Raw genomic sequence first — 23,588 nt, forward strand, 5'->3', positions numbered from 1 at the left:
TAGTTATTTTTATCCCAGAACCAGTGTTAGTGTTTCATGCAGACCTGGGTTAGTAAGTATAATTCTGGAAGAAATTTAGAGACAATTTCTGAAATGTTTAGTATGAACCAGGGCAGTGTTAAGTTTGCTTATTAACTGAGTTACAAGCTTAGTGCTTGCTAACTTTAAAAAAAGGAAATGGGGGAAGAACAAAGGGTGTTTTGGTTGACACTTTGTCTTACCTTCAGATAAACAGAACTGATATTTAATGATCTAAAGAGGGAAAATAAAATAAATGAAACAATCATAAGGAGTGCAAAGTATTACAGAATAGGAAGGCCATGAGTCATTTATTTTCTTACTGATTTCTTCAAAATTAGTTAATTGCAAAATGCAGTACCCTCTTATAATCTTTAAATATTTATAAGATAATTTAGTCTGCTAAGTACTTCTAACTCTAGACCAGTTATTTTAACTTTATTTGTGAAATCAGCGCTGATAAGGCAATATTCTTGGCCATAAAATTTGATCCTCTGAAGTTGAGAGAGTCCCTGCTCAACTTGTGTTTCTATTGCAGATACTTCAGTAATGATTCATGAAACACAATAGTCACTGCCCATTAGCTAAGATAAAATGTGCTTGGTGCTTTTACGAAGATTGTTGACTTTTAGAGGAACTGCATATAGGTAAAAGTATAAATCAAATTTACAGGCCAAATATTCAATAATAATGACAAATATTTATATATCAATGACTAGAATTTTATTCAAGCAAGTTTTCCATTATTTTAAGAGTTTTTAGAACAAAAGGGTATTGCATTTCAAGTTTCAATAATGACCAGTAACTAATACTTGCTTTTAATCTTACCGGCATCAGATGGTAAATGATGGTAGGGAGCTGGAGAAAAAACCTGTGCTGCAAAATCTTCAAAGGTTGTTGGTTCTAAATGGTGCTGGACAATTGTTTGCAGATACCGCGCTCTCTCCTCATAGCTGATTTCCTTCAGTTAAGGATGAACTTAAATACAGCTTACATTGGAAAAGAATGTATCTCATGGAAAAGGACTACTATGATTACTAAGCCATTACTTCTTAATAAATAAAATTATTTACTATTCTTGCATATCATTAAAAGTATAGCCTTTTAAAGAGTAAAAATACAGCTTTTAACATAAGTTTATTCTTCTGGATACCACTACACTTGACAGCTTAACAGGGAGACATTTATTAGAAAATAATTAATAGTAAACTGTTGGAAGAAAGAAAGGTAACACTTTACTTGGGAAAGGATTCAACTGCTTTCAGGTCAGCCTAGGCTCATCTTATCTTGTCAATCAGCTTCGATCTGCAGCTGAACTCTAAAAAGCCACACAATAAATATTATAATGCTGCCTAAAATACTGTCTGAAATTGTTTTTCATTTCTAATGATACATTGTAAAAAAAAAATTCCTGCATATCTTCTTCTTCTTCTAAAATCCCTGCATCTTCTCAACAATTGTTCTCATTGTGAATGGAAGACTACTGTTGCTGTAATCCTCAAATAACTCCATGCGGTTAAGATAAATACATAGTAGAATTTTTATGTCAGAAAAAATACCTAGTCAATTATAACACTGAAACAAGCAGGAATATTTGCAAAGAGTCCACAGGACTCCTAAATACTGTCTAACAAAGCATCTACAGGGCACTGACACTGACAGAAAAATACTGTACTTCCCTTTCACCACATTTTCTTCTCTGATATTATTGACAAGCAACCAGTACCTTGAAGTGTTGTTGCTTTTGAACAACCCACTCCAGGCTTCCTGTTTCAGCAGGCCTGATTGTGCTGTTAGCACAGAGAGGGCGAGAAAGAGAGAGAATATTTCTGTTGTTCACGAAAGCAACTATGGAAATGGCTGTCAAAATGTAGAGCAGCAGGCAGCAACATACAATTATCAGGAAAAACTCACATGCTGACTTCATGTCGTATAGTTCCTGAACTGAGAAATCAGTTAACCTTTCTTCTACAACTTTTAAAACTTTTCCTGCTGTACCCAGTGTGCTATGTTGATAGGCTTTATATCAGACATTTATATAAGTATAAAGGATAATAAAAATTTGCCTATTGGTTCTTTATTCACTGATTTTTTTCCAAAACCCATTTTAATATTTTCCCCACAAACTTCATTATTTTCTCTCTTTAAAACTGCAATTCAATGGTTGTAGTTCTACTGTTCTAGAAATTGTAGACCAAGTCTACAAACAGGACAGAAAAAAAATTTTGAGAGGAGGGTAATTTAAAATGTTAATTCAGTGGGAGATGCCATAGCCAGTTAAATTTACAAAAGGTTACTGATTAGGAAGAGAGAAAAAAAAAACAGAGTGAACGGTAAGACTATAGTCATTATGCACTTGACTTAGACTGTGATGTATTTTGCCCTCAAAATGGCTTGAGTAATCTCTTCTACAATTTATTTTATCTATCAAATATTGAAATAATCTGACTTCCAATTCCTTCCAATTCATTATTTTCAATTCTGGAGTTGAACTTCAAAATAATCTTACTTCTGAAATGGGTAGCAACAGGACAAGATGCTACATTAAAATGATCAGTGGTAAAGATTTCATGGAAGGATCATATAGATACTTTCGAGTGTTAACACAGAAAAGTAATATAGCACACTTTAAAAAGAGGGTATATGCTTATAAATGGAAGAGGATGAAACTGATGGTTCAATCTAAATAATACCACATATCTCACAACTTGTTGGAAAGTACTTTTTTCATTGGGGGAGATTCACAGCTGCCGAATTTTCTGCAGTTAATAGAGTCCTTTGATTCACAGCAGTGCCCCTTGTACAAAAAATACTGGCCTTTGTGTATTACCAGAAACTAATTTTCTATTTGGCTGAAAAGGGAAAAATGGGGTTATTGCTTCTCCCTCCTACAGAGCTTTTCATTATGCCTGATGCACTCAACTTCTAAGCTCTTCTGAGAAAAAAAATAACTGAAGAGGCAAGAGGTAGAAAAATGAGCTTGTTAGCACATTAGAAGTGAAGTATCTTGGTGGGCCCTAGAAATTCCCAGTGGTGTGTTAACTTATCACTCTATGCATGCTGGCACTGATAGTCTCCCAATTGATCACTCTCTTTTCGCACCAAAGGTGCTGCCAGGAAGCAAAGGCTGAAGGCCCACAGGAGAACAGTCTGCTATCAAAACAAGCTGTTTTTAAAAGTCTGCTTGAATGGGTAAAATGCTTCATGAAAAGTAGGGTGGAGACACCTACCTGCTTTTAAAATGCTCTACTTTCAGAAGGTCTATAAATGAAATATTTTACTTTATCTTATTATATTCAGACTTTACACAAAAATTAGTCAGAAAGAAAGCAAATTTAATATTTCTAAAACAGGGAGGATATTTCCAATGTAGTAAAATGTATTAGAGCAAGAAATGACTATCTAGATAAAATATATTTTTGAAGTATAATTCTATTTCACTATACAAAAGAGATTTATAAAACTTTGAAGAAACCCTAATATAAACCTACATAAACTAAAATTATCTAGACATAATGTATTCATTTTGTATAAAAACACATGATGTATTTAATAAAACTGTAAAAAATCATTACTGAAAATGATGCTCTCTAAAATGACTTTTTAAAGTTTAAATAGAGGTGGCAGAGTGAAGGAAAACAATCATTAATGATTGAATTTAAATGAAAAACTGCTGTGCTTATCACAAATCAGGCAGGCTAATGCCTGAGGTTTCCTTTTGTGGGGTTAATTTCAGAAAACACTGTTAGCTTAGTAAATTATTATAGTCTACAATAATACCTTCTAAAAGCTAAATATTCTTTATAATTTTCCAAGTTTGAGGTAGCCAAATAAACAACAACATTATCAAAACGAATCAATCTATAGTACTTACATCTTTTCCCGTTTTACTTTGGAAAATATATATTAAGATGACATAATGAACTCTAAGTACTTAAACCATAGCCCTGAGTCCACAAACAAGGTGCTTTTTGTGATTGAGATGATAATAAAGTTTCAAACAGAGATGTTAGCATCTGCAATGGTAACCATAATCCAAAACGGTTAATTCCCATATTTCCTTATAATAGGTCAGACACTTATTCCATAAAAGGCAGCTCTCTAGGGAAGAGTTATTAGTACCTATAAATCGAGTGGCATACACAAACTTGATGACTAACAACAACAGGATAGCTCAAGCTATATTTTGACTGTGAGTGCATGTTGCCATTGGCACTGAAATGACAAAAACTGAAATGGCTGAGATAAAAAGGTGATGGTAAACTTGCAAATTCAGAATAAAATTTAAAGTACAAGTCTAAGCTGAATTAAGATTTCTGTTGCAAATCTGAAACAAACCAAGCCAAAACTAGCTAATAAAAAGCCATTTGATGAAGGAGACTTTTAACTGGTAGGAATCTTTGATGCAGAACTAGCCAATCGAAAGAAATCACACACAGGTGCTGCAATCACAGCACTATAATTATCCACTAATCCTCTTCCTACTTTCTGCAGAAGCAGAAAAAGAGGGAAAGAATATTACTATTCTAAAAATAATAAAAGGGAACGAAATGCTTTCTATAGCATAAACAAACAGTTTAAACCTAATCTGTATTTCATTCATATGAAATTAACATCATTATTCATTTTAAGGAACTACTTTTGATTTTTATGTATGAAATTATTTATGGCCCTCTGTCACTGCGTCCAGACCAGCTGTCACGAAACCAGGGTTCAATTTCAGCCCATTTCTGGAAAGAGGTGCATGGATTCTCTGTGCCACAGTTTACCTGAATGTTAAATGGGGATACTACCACCTGCTCCTATTTATGTCACAGGGGTGTTGAAGATAAAGGATATAAATTCAGGGTAACCCCAAAGTCCCCCTACATCTGTGCTGACAAAAGTTTATTTTGACTTTTGACTCAAGTATTTGTAAACAGCAGGTGCTGTCTCCATGAGGACAATTTTCAGTATCGATTTAAGAAATGTATCTGTATTCATGTACAAGAAATCTTTGATAATATGTCTTGTTTATGATATGTACAGAGGAACTTCTGACTTATAAGAGAAAACTTGATTTCTCATGAGAAAAAAGACATTATATGAAGAAAAGAGACTGCAAACAGTACATTATAGTATCCTTTTTCCAATTTTACTAATGATAGGGAGAATGTACTCACTAATGTAAAGGTAGATTTGGTTTTAAGGAAGCAACAACTCTTCATTCTCCACAATAATTTTCTTCATAATATAATGTAATTTTGAACTGCTTTTGCAGTTAGAAAAGGCAAAACCTTTAGTTTTGTGATCACTAATTCTGTGGTACAACCCAGGAGGTTGTATAAACACTTAGGTCAAGTGTAATTTGTGACTAGTCTCATAGAAACAGAAATATGTGGGTGTGTATGTATATGTATGTTTATGTGTATATGTATATATATTATACTAGTAAGAATGAATATACAGTATACTTTTTCATAAAAAGGAGTAATGAAAATTTTAACTGTAAGCAGACATCAGAGGCATATCACTGCTTAATTACCTCTTAAATTCAATTTTAATGTTTTCTTTCCTAAACCAGAAAAGAAAAACCTACTGGCTCCTTTTTAAGCAAAAGCAAAGCATGAAGTGTTTATATCTGTGCTTAACATCATAGCCTCAGGGATTTAAGGCTCATTCTGAATTCCTAATTTAGTAAGCACTTGCCTACACTCATATTTCTATGGTTTCTTTGCAGTTTTAGCAGTTAGGAATTTCATCTCCCTTCTCTGTATAGAAAATTCCAAGGACAGTAACTGTAGGAAGAGAGAGTTTTGCCTTCTGACTTAGAAAACTTTTTGTGAGTACTACTTACAAAATTCACAAAGTTTGGAAGGTGGTTGGTAGCTTAAAACTGGCTATGGTGGAAGTTTTCACATCAAAGAATTCAACAAATGCCACAAACTGGGGCCTCCTCCTGCTCTCCAGAGCCAGTTGTTAAACACCAAGAGAGCCTCTTTCCTCATGCTTGTTCTTCTAATAAACTAGTGGAGAGGCTAATGTCTGGGGGCAGAGGCCATGTCTCTCTATCTTTATATCTACAGCACCTAACACAGTAGTACTCAATGACAGTTTATAGAAGGAATGAATAAAGTTGGTTTGACAGCTGATTAGGAGACTTATGCAGACAGCCCCTTCCTCTGATTGCAACTTGGCTCCCCAGAGGCAAATCCTTTGGGGCAAATATAGTTGGGACTTTCCTAGAACTGAATTAAGAGTTTCAATCTTGTGAGGAACACTTTGGTTCTATCCTACCCTTAATCTTGCTGATCTTCTTTGGAAGAAGAAAAAGTGAATAAAGCACAATGTATATATATGTAAGGTATAACATTAGAAGAAAGCTGATATTAACTTCTCAAAAAATTTTAACAATTGCCTACAGAAGAAATTCTGTAAGTGTTGAGAGTAATTACAACTCATTACAACTTAGCATTGAAATAAATATTCTGCTCCACTGGTTGTGATAATTTTTAAAAAGAAATTTTTAAAATGTTCATATATTCTACAGTATGAGACAACAAATTTAGTTAAATGAATTCTTTTCATTTAAGTGGCCATCTGTACAGAGGGTGGAGAAAAGGGAAGAAACCGAGAAAATCTCTATATAAAATCAAATGAAGGTTTCTTTCAAGATCATTTTAGGCAGATTTCCAAAACTGCTCTGTATACCACTACAGGTAAAATATCCTTGAAAAATAATACTTGGAAATTTAAATATTTAAGTTTTTAAAAAGGCCATGTTGAGGGGGTTGATCCCAAGGCATCATTTATTGAGAATATTTTAGGACACTGTGACCTACAGGAATGACACAATAGTGATCTACCAACATTACTTTCAGGAGACTTAGCAAAATCGGCAAAATGTTCATTCAGCAATAACCCTTGCCTCAAAGGAGAATACAGAGATGTGCTCAGAAAAACAAAGCTGCTGACTAGTAGAGCTGGGACTAGAAGCTTGGTCACTTAATAGTCCAGTGCTCTTTCTACATATAATCTCAGTGATCTGGGTTTTATATGGAGAGAAAAAAGGGTATAAAAGCCATTCTAGTTAGTGCAAGATGGTCAACACAATGACCATTAGCTTAAGTTCTAGGATTGGCAATTTTGGAAAAATGTTTATAAAATAGAGTATCATACTGTAGTGTAGTAAAATTCCATGGCATGCTATAAAATAAAAATGAGAAAAGTCATATTTGGCTTTTCAGTTCTAAAAGGCCTTGAGATATCTTCAGACATTCTGAGGCAGTATTATTACACAGGGTCTTGAAAAAATAATAAAAAATAAGAATTTTATTGAGATAAAGGATATAGGTAGATATATTTTGTAAGTACATCTCAAGAATTTCATGGCTATTATTATCAATAGTAAAGCAATATATTTCTCTGAAATATACAGGGCAATTACATATCCCATTGGACTAATAGGCACTGCCCATTTATAAAAGTAAACTATTGTTTACTTTATAAAGAAGAGCTAGTAAGCTAACACTCCATTTCTTTCCTAGAGTAGCTAATTAAGAATCAAGCAGTCTAGTTCATATACAGCAAAAATTCCCCCCAAATAATAGCATGAATCTTGGTATTGTTTGTATTAATGTTAACAGAAATTCTTCTGAAAATCTGCAACAGGTTATGACAAATTATTGTGTATGATTATACGATGCCTTATATTAAAGACATTCTTTAGTAGTTGATACTATCTACACCATGAAGGAAAAGCTGTGATTTGTCAAGTAGACAAAGATGGGCTTTAATCCATCCTTTTAACCATACTGCCAACTCTATATTGTTTTCACTGCGTCTCAATTAGGAGACAGGCAGGACACCTGGTACTTCTTTATCTAAGTCCCATGGGCTGCCAGATGACTCAAAATCCGTAACAGGTGCTAAGGCACTGTGAGGATAGTCCTATTATTGAAGGCTGGAGTTGAATAAAATTTGGACCATATATAATTGCTCATAAATCAGTCAATTACTAAATGAAAACATTAAGCAAAAAGTTGATAAGCCCAATTCTACCAAAGTTAATGTAAATACATTTAAAAAGATTAACCTTAAATAAATAGGATTAAAAACTTAAACCTACCTAAAGTTTCTGAAAATCCTCCCTGATTTAATAATCCAATAATCATTGGTGGCTTCTAAAAAGCACTAACATGATTATCAAATATGTATATTATCTATTACACTTTCATGAAAGTTGTATACAGTAAAACATTTAAAAGAAAAACTAAGTTACCTGGATTTCAAATTTAATGAAATTAAAAATATGGACTCTCCTCTCATTCTTGATATCACCTACTTGAAAATGTTATTAATAATGAGACTTTCATCAACAGAGAACTGCTTCAGAATCACTAATATTAGAGTAAGAATTTAAAAAATATTGGGGGAGACTAGAAAAAAATCACTTTGTGTTGTTCCTTTTAGGAACAAAAATTTCAGTACATTAAAGTTGAGGAAATGAATGTCTTTGAACTAAATACTAAACTTGGGTTCTGTCAGAAGATTGCAAAAAGGAAAAAAATAACTAAGTGAAATTTTACAGTGTACAATTACTTAAGTGTTATCTCTACCTAAATGTGTACTAACTTAATTAAGATTTTGTTTAAATGCTGTAATTATCAGGAGTAAAAAAAAATGATTTATTATCATGGTAAGTAGTTACAAAGTACAGCAAACTGTCATTTAAGACAGTGTTGTAGAATCTATGATAAACAGTATATTGGCTTAAACTAATGCACTATATGCCCCCAGGGAATAATAGGTTCAGAGACTGGATTTTAACATCAAAATCTACCCATTAATCTTGACTTAACTATAATCTATGCTGCAGTAAAAGGAAGAATGGGCATTCAATGAATTACTGTTTTTGAAATATTGCACTGGTGTCCATTTACTAAAATAATTTAAGGGGACATGAAGAGATAGAATACTAGTAAATTTTGCACACTGTTACTAATTTTACAAAACATGCATTTGATTTTCCCTCAGTTTAACAAGAACATCCCATTTAAAAAAAATTACAGATTAAATTATTTTCCTTAAAATATTTCTCCCTGATCCTATGAAAGGACTTATTGCATAAATTATAATAGTATAGTATAATTTAGTCAACTTAAATTATGCTGAAAAAGAATCATCTATGGAAATATACATTGTGGGGTTAGGATCCTAGGGGCAGAAATAAGCTTTAATTTTTTAAGCTGTAGATCATTATTTCTTTACATCAGAACCACCAACTGCCTGATTAGATTGACTAGAAGAAAACGGAAAGGCCAAGAGTAGTGTTTATAAAAGATCACAGCATAGAGTGCTTCATATAAAAGGAAACAAGCCTCACATTTAAAAGATACCCAAAACAGAATTCAAGGAGAGAAAGATAATCATATAGGTATCAGCTATTCATTTCAATGATAAGTCCAGTTTTTAACCTCAAGATCTGCGTAGTGGATTATTTTAGCATTCGTAATTATTATGCATAAAATTAATTTACATTTCTATATTAATATAGCATATTTGTATTCAGATGATATTTGGGGACTCTAAAAAGCACAGCATAAAGGAAATTAAGCCAAATCTGTCTTTAACATTATCTGATATATAAACTGTGGTGGTTTTAATTCACTTTCTCTCATTGTAAATTTTTATGAACATAAGCATTATTTTCATCTAAACATAAAAATTTGCTCTGCTATAATCTAGTGGGCTGAAAATAGATAATGGCATGTTAACAAGGAATTACTACAGGTGGTTGCTTAAATATATTTATTTGCTTTCTTTTTGATACTAGGTATGTGCTAAATACAAGTCAACAATCCTATCAAGAGAATAAGTAAATGTAGAAACATCAATTCTACAACAGCTATTTTTGCTTCTTTCTTTTTTCTGAACAGCAATTAGTAAAGCAACCCCTTCCCCTCCTCCCTAGTGCCGTCAAGCTGTTCAGAGCAGTTTGCAATTCGACAATGGTACCATTGTGAATGCTCTCTGGGCTTCCTTCCCACAGAGAGTTAAATGGGCAGTTCCTGCTGCCCATGATTGGTGTCCAGTGAAATAATACTCAAGAGCCAGGTTTTATCAGCTTCACGCCAAAGAAGTGAAGCCAGGGAACCCAAGCCTTCATATCGTACTGGACCATATGCCAACCCTGATGGCCCCAAAGGTTTATCACTAAGAATCAGGATCCATCATGTCCCTTGTGAAATTTCACTTCACATACCTTATGTGAAATGCAAAGCTTCACTAAAAACAGAACCTTCTTTACAATTGGCATGAACAGATGGACGGTAACAGTGGTTTGGCAAGCAAAAGTTAAGATTTAAATAGGCTGTATTCTAGTGTTTGAGAGAAAAAGCAGTTAGAAGAAAATGGGGAGATTTGTGACCCATAGTTTAATTTTAATTCCATTATTGAGTTATTAAAAATTCAATAGCAGAATCTCTTATGTTTGGTAAAAGGAAAAGGATGGATTATAAGCACTGCAATTCCTATGTTAAACAAGGTTAGACTAATTTCAGCTTTATAGCTTTCATTCTTTTCTCTCTGAAATCCCCAAATAGCATCTGAACTACTGATGTTTTTATATTTAAACAAAGACTAGAATAAAACTCACACATTATGTAGTAGGTGAGGTGAATAATAATGTGAGCATACCACTGTGCCTTCACCACTAATATCGACAACATAAGGGTTTGATAGGAAAAAAAAAATCCCTGTTCAAGCAAAGGCCAGAAGTTAATAAAGACAGAAGCAGAGAAACTTTAAGTTTTGCTGTTTTTAAGGAACAGCTTGATTATCACCTGAAAGAGTTCTCCTGTCTTCCTTCTGGTACATTATGATATAACCCAAATGTCTAGACTGGCATGTGTGGACCATACTGTCGCACTGGATTTGACAAAACAGATAAGATGGTGGTAGTGCTCTCTCTTCCTTTGCTATTTTTGCTGAGAAGCCAGAATAGGATAAAAATGCTTCATTTGTCAATAATGTGTAAAAGTATAATAGTAATGTAAAAGCATAATACTGTATAAAAAGTACTTTGCAGGAAAAGTGTAAAGGACTGTTATGCAAGAATGAAGAGTATCATAAAACTTAAGAATTATGAAAATCTCAAGTGCTCTTTTTTAAATGGCAAATATGTATAAATATTATCAAACATTGAGAGAACTTAGTCTCATTAAGAAAAATAACACTAGCTATTACTGCTATCTAGCCTGCTAATTACTGCACAACTAATTCAAAAAATACTTTATTTAAATACTCATCTAATAAACTTATTTCAGAAAGGCTTTTACTAGAAAAGAAATAATACATTCATTATTTAAATACTAATCTGAAGAAAAATAATACATTCAAGCTGTGTTCTACCATTCAACATCTAAAAACTATGTAAGAGCACAAGGAGGATTTACTTTAGACACTGGTTGCTATATTACTGGCAGTAACATTAGAAAACTAAACTTACATTGCTTTTCTTCCTGCTTGACTACCATCTGGTTTTGAACTACTTGATCCTCATCAGCTACTACTATTCCCTTTGCTTTATACCACCCAGCAGTGTGAAACCCCTTGCATTTCTTGAGCACATCACACTTTTATCCTTCCATGCCCATTTCCTACCCCTGAGAAGCTCTTCCCTGGCCCTGTCTGTAAAGTCCCATGTGCCTTTGAAGTAATAAGTGAAAGAACATAGTTCCCTGGTAAAGCCATTCCTACTTTCCTCTTCTCCAATATCCTCTCCCACTTCAGTAAAATTAATCACCGTTTCTATCCTTCTCTGTAGGTATCACTATTGCTGGACTCTTCAGACTGTACTTCACTCGCTCACTCACTCATTCACAGGGCTCTTTCTCTCTCCTGCACCAGAGTGGAGAAGCTTCTTGAAAGCAGTGGTTGTCTTTCTATTCCTAGCTTTTCTCTCACAGTGCCTCCTATACAGTCAGTAATCAATAAATAATTGATGAATAAAAGAAAGATCCAAAATTGCTTGGTGATCTTTTTTTGGGTGAAGAAATATAGCCTTTTAAAATTACTTAAATTTATCATTAGTGCATTAAATTTTTGGTATAGAATAAAAAATTTAAATGTCTCTAGAATTAATACAGTGATAATAGGAATATAAGTTGGTGATGTAATGAAGTCATTTTTGTGAGCTCCCATAGTTTAAATATAAGAAAATTATTAAAGGTCTATATTGGTAAAAGATCATCTGTAGAGAACATTGAGATGATGCTACTTTCAGACATATTGGTTCAATTCCATAGAATAAATTTCATTATTATCAAAAATTTATTACATATCAGAGCTTTATATTTATTACCTTTACATCGTTTTGAAATGACACAGGCAGATCTGATATACCAAAACTAACATCTTTATAAAGTTATGTAATAAAATATTTCCACAGTGATCGTAAGGAAACCTCTCAAAATACCTATAACATCATCAATAGGCATATATATTGCCACTGCCTGAAAAGAATAGCTGAGTAAATTAAAATTAATGTAGTAAAGACTATATTAGAGTCACAATGGAGGTGTTGCATGTATTCAGGGCCTCTGTTTAAATAGTTACTCTGATGTGTACACAGGCTGTAAGGTTTGGCAGTAAAAATCCAGGCCATGGGGATGTTAAATCACAAGGTTATAGCCAAAAAAATCTTCAGTAGCAATGCCCATGTCTTTTAACTCAGGAGACTTAAATGCTCCCAATACAGAGCAGACTGTTAGGTAAGTAAGAATATTTGACTGTTCTCAGTCCTAGTACAATAATTAGTATTCAAAGCTGCAGGCTGCAAGCATTTCAAAAGCCACAAAACCTGGACCACTTAGTTGGTGAGACATTTTATTTAAAGAATCCTCTTCTGAGGCACAAATGGCCATAACCACAGTTCTCAGAGTATCTGTCCATTAAGTTTAAAACTTTCATTTAGACAGTATGCTGAACAAGCAGCACTAACACGATACTGAGAACTCCTAATGTGATCACTGATGGTGCAGAGGTTCAAGAAGTAAAATTAAAGACCTCAGCAGAGTCTAGACTCCTGTAGCTACCCCCACTGCTCTCCTGTGGCTACCACCTTCCTTACCATTCAGCAAGAAGTGTGAACGTTTAGGGCTGTAGTCATGTGCTGCTTCCTTTCCTGGGATGGGGGGTGGGGTGGGGTGGGTAGGAGCGAACTCACCAAACTCTACTCTCCCCAAGACAACGTCTGTCATTGTCATCAAGTCACAGGTGTATTAGCTGTTTTCTCCTTAACATTCCCTCTCCCCCTTAGAAACAGAGGGAAAAACCTGATTATTTATCTCTAAAAATATCTTCTTTAAACTATAATGCCCTCTAATAAAGATATATTGATTAATCAGTCAAAATACAAAACCCTTGTGTGTGTGCTATTCTGGCTTGTTCATGTATCAGAGGCAATTTCTGCTGCTCCTAGGTTTCCTTATCTATCCAGCATGCTCTTACACTTGTAGCCTAGTGTACCACAAATTACAACAACAAAGTGAACTTACCATTAAAAGTACATTGGCTGTATAGCACAGGAAACTATATTCAGTATCTCGTAGTAATTTATGGTTAAAAAGAATATGAAAATGAATATATGTATGTTCTCATATGAGTGAAGTATTATGCTGCACACCAGAAACTGACACATTGTAAACTGACTCTATACTTCAAATAAAAACATTAAGAGCCCCCCCCAAAAGTACACTGGCAAATGAACGGAAATTTTGTTAGAGAAAAAAATGAATAGTTAAGAATCCATTCATCCATAAATCCATTTACTCTGTACTACAACTAATCACTAGCTACCTATCTCTGTTAGAAGTTAGTGAAACCAGGATAAGTAAAACTTCTTAACATGTGCACATACATGGTAAATCATCTAACAAAATGTTATGAGGCAGTGTGCTGCTTAGTGAAAAAAAATTTGTTTTACATAGTTATTTCATTTGGGTCATGCAGAATGAGTATATTAGGTGGAAAAGAATAGAGAAAAGCATTCTTAGGGCAAAACCAGGGGCCTAAAAGAGGAGAAGGGCACTGAAGGATAAATAATATGTTTTAGCTGGACACATACCAGGTGTCCCGGGTGTGGTGGGAGTTGAGATGAAGGATGGGGGAACAGAGCTGTGAAGTAGTACATGTAGGTCTGACAAAAGTACAGTGAGACCTATGAGGCTGGGAGGGTAAGTGAACGAGAATTGCTTGCAGGTAGCCCAAGAATTTAGATAAGAATTTCAATAAGTCAAGAGCCATCACAAGTCTTTTAACATAGACTTGTGTTTTAGAAGCATATTTCTAGTGTCAATGTAGAGGATAATAATGATAACAGCATCAACTACCAGGCAGCCACCATTTTCTGAGCTCTTGCTACATTACAGACAGGATGCTTAGTGCTTCATGTGGATAATCTTGTTTAATCCTTACAACAATCCTGAGTTTGGGGCTCCTTTTACAGATTAAGTAAAAATTAAACATAAAGACAGTGACACACTTAATAAGTGGTTCTGGACTCTGAAGCCCATGCTGATTTCCCAACAGTCAGCTTCTACATTTTAAAATATTATTAATTTACAATTAAGGATAGTCTATACTTGTCAATGTTATCTTCTGAGGAAATGACCTACAAAAGACAGTAGTGATACAAAATTACGTAGTTTCTCAACAAACTCACTTTCTTCTAACATGAAATGGCAGCAATATTGATGGGCCTCCCTAAGAGGTTTTATAATGTTCTATCACAATGAATGGCAAACTGCATTAGTGGAGCCAATCAATTACATTTCATTTCATTTTGGCTCTCATACTTTTGCAACAGGTTCTTTACATTTGAGTAGTAGAACTGCAGGGATAACAAACTGTGACTAATTGAAGAATGATCATTGACTTCTGGTAATTTGTCTGATAAAAGTTAAACAGAAACCCAATTCTGGCATTTACGAAAAAGTCAAATCTAAACAGATTAGAAGAAATCAAATAATATTGGTTTGGTAGGAAAGAATATTAAGCCTAGGAAGAAAGTGTTTTTTTAAAGATACATTTAATTCTGTAACATCCTCCATACTATATACTTCAGAATATTACATATGTATTATACACATAAGCCTCAATATATAAATTATAAGAATTACAACAGATACACTGCAGTCCATCTACTCAAATCTCACCCTTTGAGGCCCAGATTTTCCATGCATTCTTCCCTGATTTTCTTACTCCAAAGTAATAACCTATTCCCTGGAATTCCCATAGCATTTTATTTATAACCCTAATGTAACATATTTTATCTTGTGTTATAATTATTAATGTATATATTAATTATCTCTCCTATTAGATTATAAGCTTATTGAAGACGAGATTACCATCTGATTTGTCTTTGCCTCTCTCAAAATCTTTGCCATTACCATATAAGTAATCAATAAATATTTTTGATAGAAGACAAACAGTACAGTTCTATCTTTTGACCTGGTGGTGGTTTAACTATATTTATCATTTAGTATCATATAGTGTATTTGGGGTTTACATACTTTTTTCAAATTATATTTTGTAGTAAGAAAGGTTAATAAGAAAAATTTAAAATTAGGACAAGGGAGATGGTTAATTTTATGACAATTTAGCTAGGCCATGGTACCCAATTTTTGGCCAAACACCAGCCTAGATGTTGCTGTGAAGGTATTTTTTAATATGTAATTACCATATAAATCAGGAGAAAAGTAAATCAGACTATTCTCCATAATGTGGGTGGGTCTCATCCAATCAGTTGAAGGCCTTAAGAGAGAAGATTGAGGTCTCCAAAGAAGGAATTCTATCTCCAGATGCCTTCTGACTCAGACTGCATCAACTCTACCCAGGAACTCCTTCAGATTTCAGACTTGCCAGTACTCACAATTGTGTGAGCCAATTCTTTACAATCAATCAATCTTTATGTATGTATATATGTATGTATGTGTGTATGTATGTATGTATGTATGTGCATACGTACGTACGTACACACATCCTATTGACTGTTTCTCTGAGAACTTGAACACACCATGACTATATACTGTAACTTCTGAAAATTTCTATGTATAATCTCACTAAAAAAGAAACAGAAACAGCAAATTTATGATAGCTACACACTAAACATTTGTACATAGTCAAAATGTCTGTAGGATCAAAACAAAGAACTAACTTTAAAATTTTTATTTAAGGAACAATCATGATAGCTAAGATCATGAAATTAATGCTTTGGAATTATTCCCACTGCAAAAAAGCCAAAAACAACAAAAAGCCCCCAAACCCCACCAAAACACACGCACACACTCTCTCTCTCTCAACAGGTAACTAATAAATTGATGGCTAAGATCAACCTGAAATACCCCTCAGGTCCAGCGGTTACCCAGAATGTGCCTAATCTTCCTCCTCAGTGTTGCATTTCAATTCTAACTGCATGATCAAACCAACAAATTGAGCTTGGGACAAAAAAAAAAAAAAAGCACCTAGATGACAAAGTCAGAGGTTGCAAGAAAATGCTTTTCATGTACAAGTAATGCAAGAAATGACAAGTGAAGTCAAGGAGAGGTTTCAAAGCTTGAAAGACAGTCATCAATACTGACAGATTACTGTAATTCTGACTGCCAGCATGATCGATTTGGGCAGCATATGACAATCAATATTGTCCTCATTTAGTGAACAACATTAGATTCATAGATACAGAAGATGTTCCTAGGGTAAAATTTAAACTGTATTTAATGATCATAAATAGCACAATTTATGCTGTGGAATCTTAGTGGGTACTTTTATTGGGCATAAAATAACTGAAACAGCAATATAATTATCCAAATATAATTGAGTTTATTACATATTCTTTCGCCCCTTCATTTCTCTTATGAGAATTAAAATAGTAACTCTGATGGTTTTCAAAGCCTACTTCTATCTCAATTTTTGTTGTAATTTCTCTTGTTTTATCAGTCTGTTTTAGACTGCATGATTTTTTCCTTAATGAATTGTCAAAAATTCCTTCTGAATTTGTCAAAAACATGCACTTAAAATTTATTATATTTGTGAAATATGTATTTGTTATTTAAAATTAAAGAACATTTGTATTTCAATATCTTAAAAACATCTAGTTGTAATTTATTGTATAAGCTTTCATTTAAAAATCAAGGAATCCACCTATATGAAGTCATTTCCCCCAACATTTAGAATTAATACAGAACTTTGTGAATCTCTGTGAAAGATGACTACATGTTCTTCAGATAAGCAAAGGCTAGGAGAATCTCTACTATATACCTAAACAGTATGGGAAAATAATTTCTATACAGCTTTTAAATTCAAGCTTCTAAGTCAAGAAAAATGTTTGATCTGTCTGATTTACTATTTTTGCTTTGAGTGTTCCAGAAGTGGTTTTGCTCACAGAAATTGCTCACACTTGCTGTGTAAACAAACTGTTCATGTTAACTGTTTTCATCTGAAATTCTCTCTCTTCATCTTAGAATTTTCCCCAATGTGGTATCTATTAACGTCTCAGCAAGATTAACTATTAAGAACTTCATGAAGCAGGCCTGAAAATCCAATCCAATCAATTAACTGACCAACCAACCAAACATAAAAACCCAATTAGGCAATTCCTTGGTGTTGGGTAAAGTTGTTTTATATTGACTATAATTTTTACACATAACAGAATTAATCACTGCACAAAATAATGTACCTTATTTCATTTACTAGGCACATCCAAATTCATTATCTCATTTATTCTTCACAACAATTCTAAGATGTGTATTAGCACCTTTTTTTTACAGATAAAGAAAGTTAGGTTTAAATATTCTGTGACTGGACCAAGATCACAAGGTAGACTTCTAGTTAAAATCAATGTTTTCTAACTGCAAATCCAGCTATCATACCTCTGTGTAACATGCAAATCTGAAAAAAAGTTGTCAAAAGTATGAATTTAGCCATAGGAAATAGAAAATTAAGCCATATCCTCATACTTTAACTACTGGGTAAGGTGTGCATCTTATATATTATTTGTATCTCAGGCCAGAAATAGTTTTTGTTAGCTCAATAAAATGAGTTCCTGTAAACACAAGAGGTAAACAGAGTTTTGTATTACAATCTAATCTCTCCCGCCACTTTCCCAAAAGATTTAAGGCATTCTTTCAACTGTGTCTTAGAAGAAATAATGAGCTCAAACAACTTAAGAAAAAAACAAACCACCCAATCCAAAAATGGGCAGAAGACCTAAACAAGCAATTCTTCAATGAAGACCTACAAATAGCCAATAGACACATGAAAAAATGCTCAGTATTGCTAATTATCAGAGAAATACAAATCCAAACTAATGAAGTATCACCTCACACCAGTCAGAATGGCCATCATTCAAAAGTCCACAAACAATAAATGCTGGAGAGGGTGTTGAGCAAAGAGAACCCTCCTACACTGTTGGTGGGACTGTAGTTTGGTGTAGTCATTGTGGAAAACAGTATGGAGATTCCACAAAAGACTAAAAGTAGACTTACCATGTGATCCAGCAATCCCACTCCTGGGCCTATGTCCAGAGGTAACCTTAATTCAAAAAGATACATGCACCCCCAATGTTCACAGCAGCATTATTTACAATAGCCAAGACATGGAAACAATCTAAATATCCATCAACAGATGACTGGATAAAGAAGTTGTGGTATATTTATACAATGGAATACTACTCAGCCATAAAAAAGAATAAAATAATGCCATTTGCAGCAACATGGATGGCCCTGGAGATTGTCATTCTAAGTGAAGTAAGCCAGAAAGAGAAAGAAAAATACCATATATCACATATATGTGGAATCTTAAAAAAAAAAAAAAAGACAAACTTATTTACAAAACAGAAAACAGGCTCACAGACATAGAAAACAAACTTATGGTTACCAGGGGGGAAGGGAGTGGGAAGGGATAAATTGGGAGTTAGAAATTTGCAGATACTGACTACTATATATAAAAGAGATAAACAACAAGTTTATACTGTATAGCCCAGGGAACTATATTCAATATCTTATAGTAACTTATGGTTAAAAAGAATATGAAAACAAATATATGTATGTTCCTATATGACTGAAATATTGTGCTGTACACCAGAAACTGAGACATTGTAAACTGACTATAATTCAATAAAAATATATTAAAAAAAAAAGAAATGGTGGAGAACACTAACTTCAAGATGACTATCAGGATCAGGGGAAGTGTAAAGAGGTAAAGGTCAGAAAGAAGTCAACTTCAGTAGAGCTGACAATGTGGATTAAGTTAGTTTATAGCTAATAATCTGGATATTACTTATAAGATTAGCTACCTTTCTAGAGACAGGAAATAATAAGCTGAACCCTTACATTTCAAAAACAATGACCATGTCAAATTTGAGTTTTCAACTTAAAGTGAAGATACAACTGCCACAAGTAAGAAATGGAATATAAGTGTCATTATCTATAATCAATGTAACATGCATGATCCACCTATAATTCCATTCCAGTGTCAGAATGTGACAAAATACATAGGAATCAGATTGCATAAATCAATCTTCACTTAGAGAAGTAATGTATGCAGCAGATTTATGATAAATCCATTTCACATGGTAAAGGACATAGGATATTTAAAAAACCCTCCCTGTAAAGCTTAACATCTGCAGCTTATTATGTGAAAGAAAAATAACCGAAATGTTTTTAATCACATAGAAAATGGATATGGAAAGACAAATCCATTTTAGAAAGGAATAGCAAACAATTTAAAATTTAAAATTGTGTGCATAGTTCGTCCCAGGCACTGTTTTAAGATTTTTATACATATTGACTCAGTCAGTTCTCATACCACTACAGGCTAGATATTATTCTCATTCTCATTTTATAGATAAGGAAATTGAGCCTGAGAGAGGTTAAATAACTTGCCCAAGTCTACATGGTTAAAGAAGTGGTGGCCAACATTTGAGTCCAAGCACTCTGACTCCAGAAGCCATGTTGTCCTCTCCTACTTCTATGTCTCTGGTTATGTTGTTCTCTCTGCTTGGAATGCTCTTCTTAATCTCATCTACTTGATTAACTCTTATTCATCCTTCACGACTGGTTCAATATTTACATTTCTCAGAAGTGTTTCTTGATACCACCACCCCTTCCAGCTGAGTGAGATGCTCCTTGTTATTAAACTTCCAGAACAATCTTTGCACAACTCTATTACTGCACATATACTGAAAACAGTGTATTTCCTCAACCGATTGAGTACTTTGCGATGACTATTTCGATTATCTCTGCATCCAGAGTAGCAGAACGCCTAGTATATAATGGAGTGCTAATTAATTAATCAAAAAATAAGTACTGATTAAAAGTGTATAAAAGAAAATGCATTATTCAAATATCGTAACTGCTTAAACACTGGGGAGGAACTCTATCATCAGTGTATCAATAAACAGAAACTCAAAGGTCTTACTTAACAACACATAAGTAGTAGTTCAGAAAGTAGACAGAGTAGAAAACACACTGTTAAAAAGGATACAAGTTTTGATACAATGGAATCAGTGATTTCAGAGCACGGCTTGCATTTATAGCTGTTGCTCGAACCATAATGGGTAGAACCTTTCCATTCACAATAGCACCATCAAAAAGTGGGCCAAAGAAGGGAACCTGAATGAGAAATCAGAACATAATTTTATACTCAAATTGGAGAAAGGTTGTAAATAAGAACAATCAAAACAGTTTGTATACAAAAAGGTTTCTGCTTCCGCTTCTGCTTCAGTTCTTCCTTTAGTAGAAATACTTATTCAAATTCAATTCTTTTCCATGATGGGTCCATACTAGGACAATAAATAAACAAAAAATGCCAATGGTCTACAGGTCTTCCATTCAAAAGAATTATGTGCTTCATGTAATTGACTAAATAATTTATACTATCTGCCAATTCTCAAAGTTTTGTTGCCTCAATTATACACAAAACCCAACACTGGAAATAAATTACTTTTCCTCCACTGAATAAACAGAGAAAAGATACACATTTTTACAGTTAGCAAGTTAGTTTTTCATTATTTTTGTGTGATGCCAGCTTTACTACACAGTCTAAAATGCTTTTATTATTATTTTACCACAGAACATAAAATATTTTTTATTTTATTATATGGTTTACTAGGAAAAAAATCTCATTTTTATCAGATGACTGACAGTTTCAAAACATTCTATTTGAATATGGCTGGTAGAAATGGCAGCTGAATGCAGAGACATGAGCTGTGGATAATTCAGTAAATATTTTAGGCTTTGTGGCCACATACTATCTCTGTTGTATATTCTTAAGTTTTTTTTAAAAAAAGAAAAACCCATTAAAAAAGTAATAAAACATTCTTAGCTTGCAAGCTGTTAACAAAAACAACATGAAGTGGGCTGTAGTTTGCTGAACTCTGTTTTAGATGAATCCTAATAAAATCTGGCTATAAGCTTAAATTCATATATGGGAAACAATCCAATTCAAGAAATTCTAAAAATTCAAGATAAACTGTCAAAAAGTAGGTTTTCTATAAACTAAAAGCACTCAGAAGATGGACAGACACCAAAATACTACCAAACTTTTATTGTTCTAGAAGAAAATACTTCTGCTGATGTTTCAGCCCTATCGTATAAGACATCCAGCTAGAACTACTTGGCTTTTTTTTTTTTTACTTTGTAGAATTCTCATTTATTAAGTAACATAACTAAAAAATCATGTAATCTTAGCCAGATGTATCAACTAAAAATACAGGAATCATGCGTTCCTGTTCTAAAGGGAGTGATTACTTCTTACTGCGTCTTTTAGGAAACTGTATTCATCCTCTTAATAAAAGGTAAGTCATTTTTGTGAGCTTAATGTAAAGGATCTTCCACTCTGGCACTACCTGGTTTTCTCATATTTCAGTACAGTTTCTTTCTATTTTTCCTGCTTTAGCTCCTTCTAAACTAGACTTAGACGATTCATAGAGCTACAGTCTGTGCCTCACCTCCCCTTTCATTTTCACAACTTGATGGCTAAACTAATCCTTCTGAAAGAAGGAAAGAAACTCACAAAGCTGTACAGAACTTGAAATATATTATTAAAATGTAAGATAAGGAGTTCTTACCTCTGGCTTTTTCATTATCTGGATACTGAACATGTGATTTTTCATTGGATATATTACTATAAGGACATCACCAAATTCTGTAGGAATAATTCCTCTTCTGTAGTCTCTTGTATGCTCTGACCAAACAATGTGTACTTCATCATTTCCTAAATGTCTCAACTGGGAAACCAAGAAAAAAGTTCATAGTGCTTTAGAAAAGCCCTCTTGAGTACAGTCATAAAAATACTGACAACATACTATAAAAAGATTAAAAGGTAAAGAAATTAAAAATATTTTTAAAGTTTCATTTGATCATTTTTCACAACACAAAACACTCAAAAAAAACATTAGGAGATACTGCATAAGACTAGATAATTTTCAACCGTCTATAGTCAATGTGAAACAGAGAAATTAGATTAAAAAAATTCACAGCCCAAATACTTTTCTTACCAGCAACTGCATCAATTCTCCATTACCAAAGATTGTTTTTAAGAGTATTTTTAAGAAATGACTAATTTAAGATTGTTCTTTTTTTCTGGCCACACTCTGTAAGTGCTAATGAGTAGTGAAATGGCCTAACAGAGGCATTAGGAAGAGAAGTAAAAAACTCATAAATTGGGTCATCACCTACTGAGTAAGGGAAAGTTGATTATATTTAGTTTAACAAATTTATTTCCAGGTTTTCTTTGCCTATGAGACTCTGCCTATGAAATTCTTCCAACCAGACTTCCTGAGATTAGTTAGACTCCCTCTAGGTGTTACTCAAATATCTGTAGTGCTTACAAAGGTGTTTTTGGCAATTAAAGTTAACATGATGATTAAAATTATAAAAAAGCAAAGTATCCAAAAGTTGGATCTCTAATGAACTATTAAGAAAAATGAACTTAATACCCATCAGTCTTAAGTTTTCTTCACAGAGATTATTGCATAAACATGTATTTTAATATATAATTTTGATTATCTTAGTATATGTATTGATTCTGCTACTGCAAACATCTGAATCCATTTTTGGATACACATCTCACGTGGGTTTTTCTATTACGTTCAGATAACTGGACATATTGTACGCAGGGAAGTTTGGAAGAGAAAATTAGGATGTCATCAGTATTTTTATTATGGGCTAAGATTCAGGCAAGTTCTATTTTTGAAATATGCAATTTATTTTGGCTTAATGACCACAGGGCAGGAAAAGAATTAAATACGTGATTTAAACAAAGAACGGAATTAAGTCAATTAATGAAATGCTCTCTTCTGTTACTGTTTAACCCTGGAGTTCTTAATCTGCATCTATAATATTTGAAAATTTCATCTTTGTTATTTTTCTGAGAAGAAAGTCTATCAAATAGGACTATGTACTTAAAAAAAAAAAAAAGAGCCAAGAACTGATGTTCCAATGGTTCTTAAAAGTCTCCAACACCAGTCTAGAAAATTCTAATCACTATGAATGTCATTAAGTATTTAAGAATATGAGGCAAATCCCTGA

The 23,588-nt window shown here is 33.4% G+C and overlaps 1 protein-coding gene across 9 annotated transcripts in view; it reads right to left on the reverse strand.

Annotated features, from left to right (window-relative positions):
* The window catches only part of RALGAPA1 (Ral GTPase activating protein catalytic subunit alpha 1), a 204,683-nt gene that overhangs the window by 9,201 nt on the left and 171,894 nt on the right, over positions 1-23,588 (reverse strand). For 8 of the 9 annotated variants that reach the window (XM_031453588.2, XM_064485901.1, XM_064485900.1 and 5 more), the window contains 3 exons: positions 22,127-22,285; positions 20,542-20,669; positions 847-971 (listed from right to left, as the gene is read on the reverse strand). In XM_031453588.2, the coding sequence (XP_031309448.2) occupies positions 847-971; positions 20,542-20,669; positions 22,127-22,285 (412 nt within the window). Of the gene's footprint in view, positions 1-221; positions 253-846; positions 972-20,541; positions 20,670-22,126; positions 22,286-23,588 lie in introns of all 9 variants that reach the window. The other variant, XM_031453590.2, reaches the window with a different exon arrangement.

This window comes from Camelus dromedarius, chromosome 5 (genome assembly GCF_036321535.1).
Source record: "Camelus dromedarius isolate mCamDro1 chromosome 5, mCamDro1.pat, whole genome shotgun sequence".
In the NCBI taxonomy this organism is placed as follows: domain Eukaryota; kingdom Metazoa; phylum Chordata; class Mammalia; order Artiodactyla; family Camelidae; genus Camelus; species Camelus dromedarius.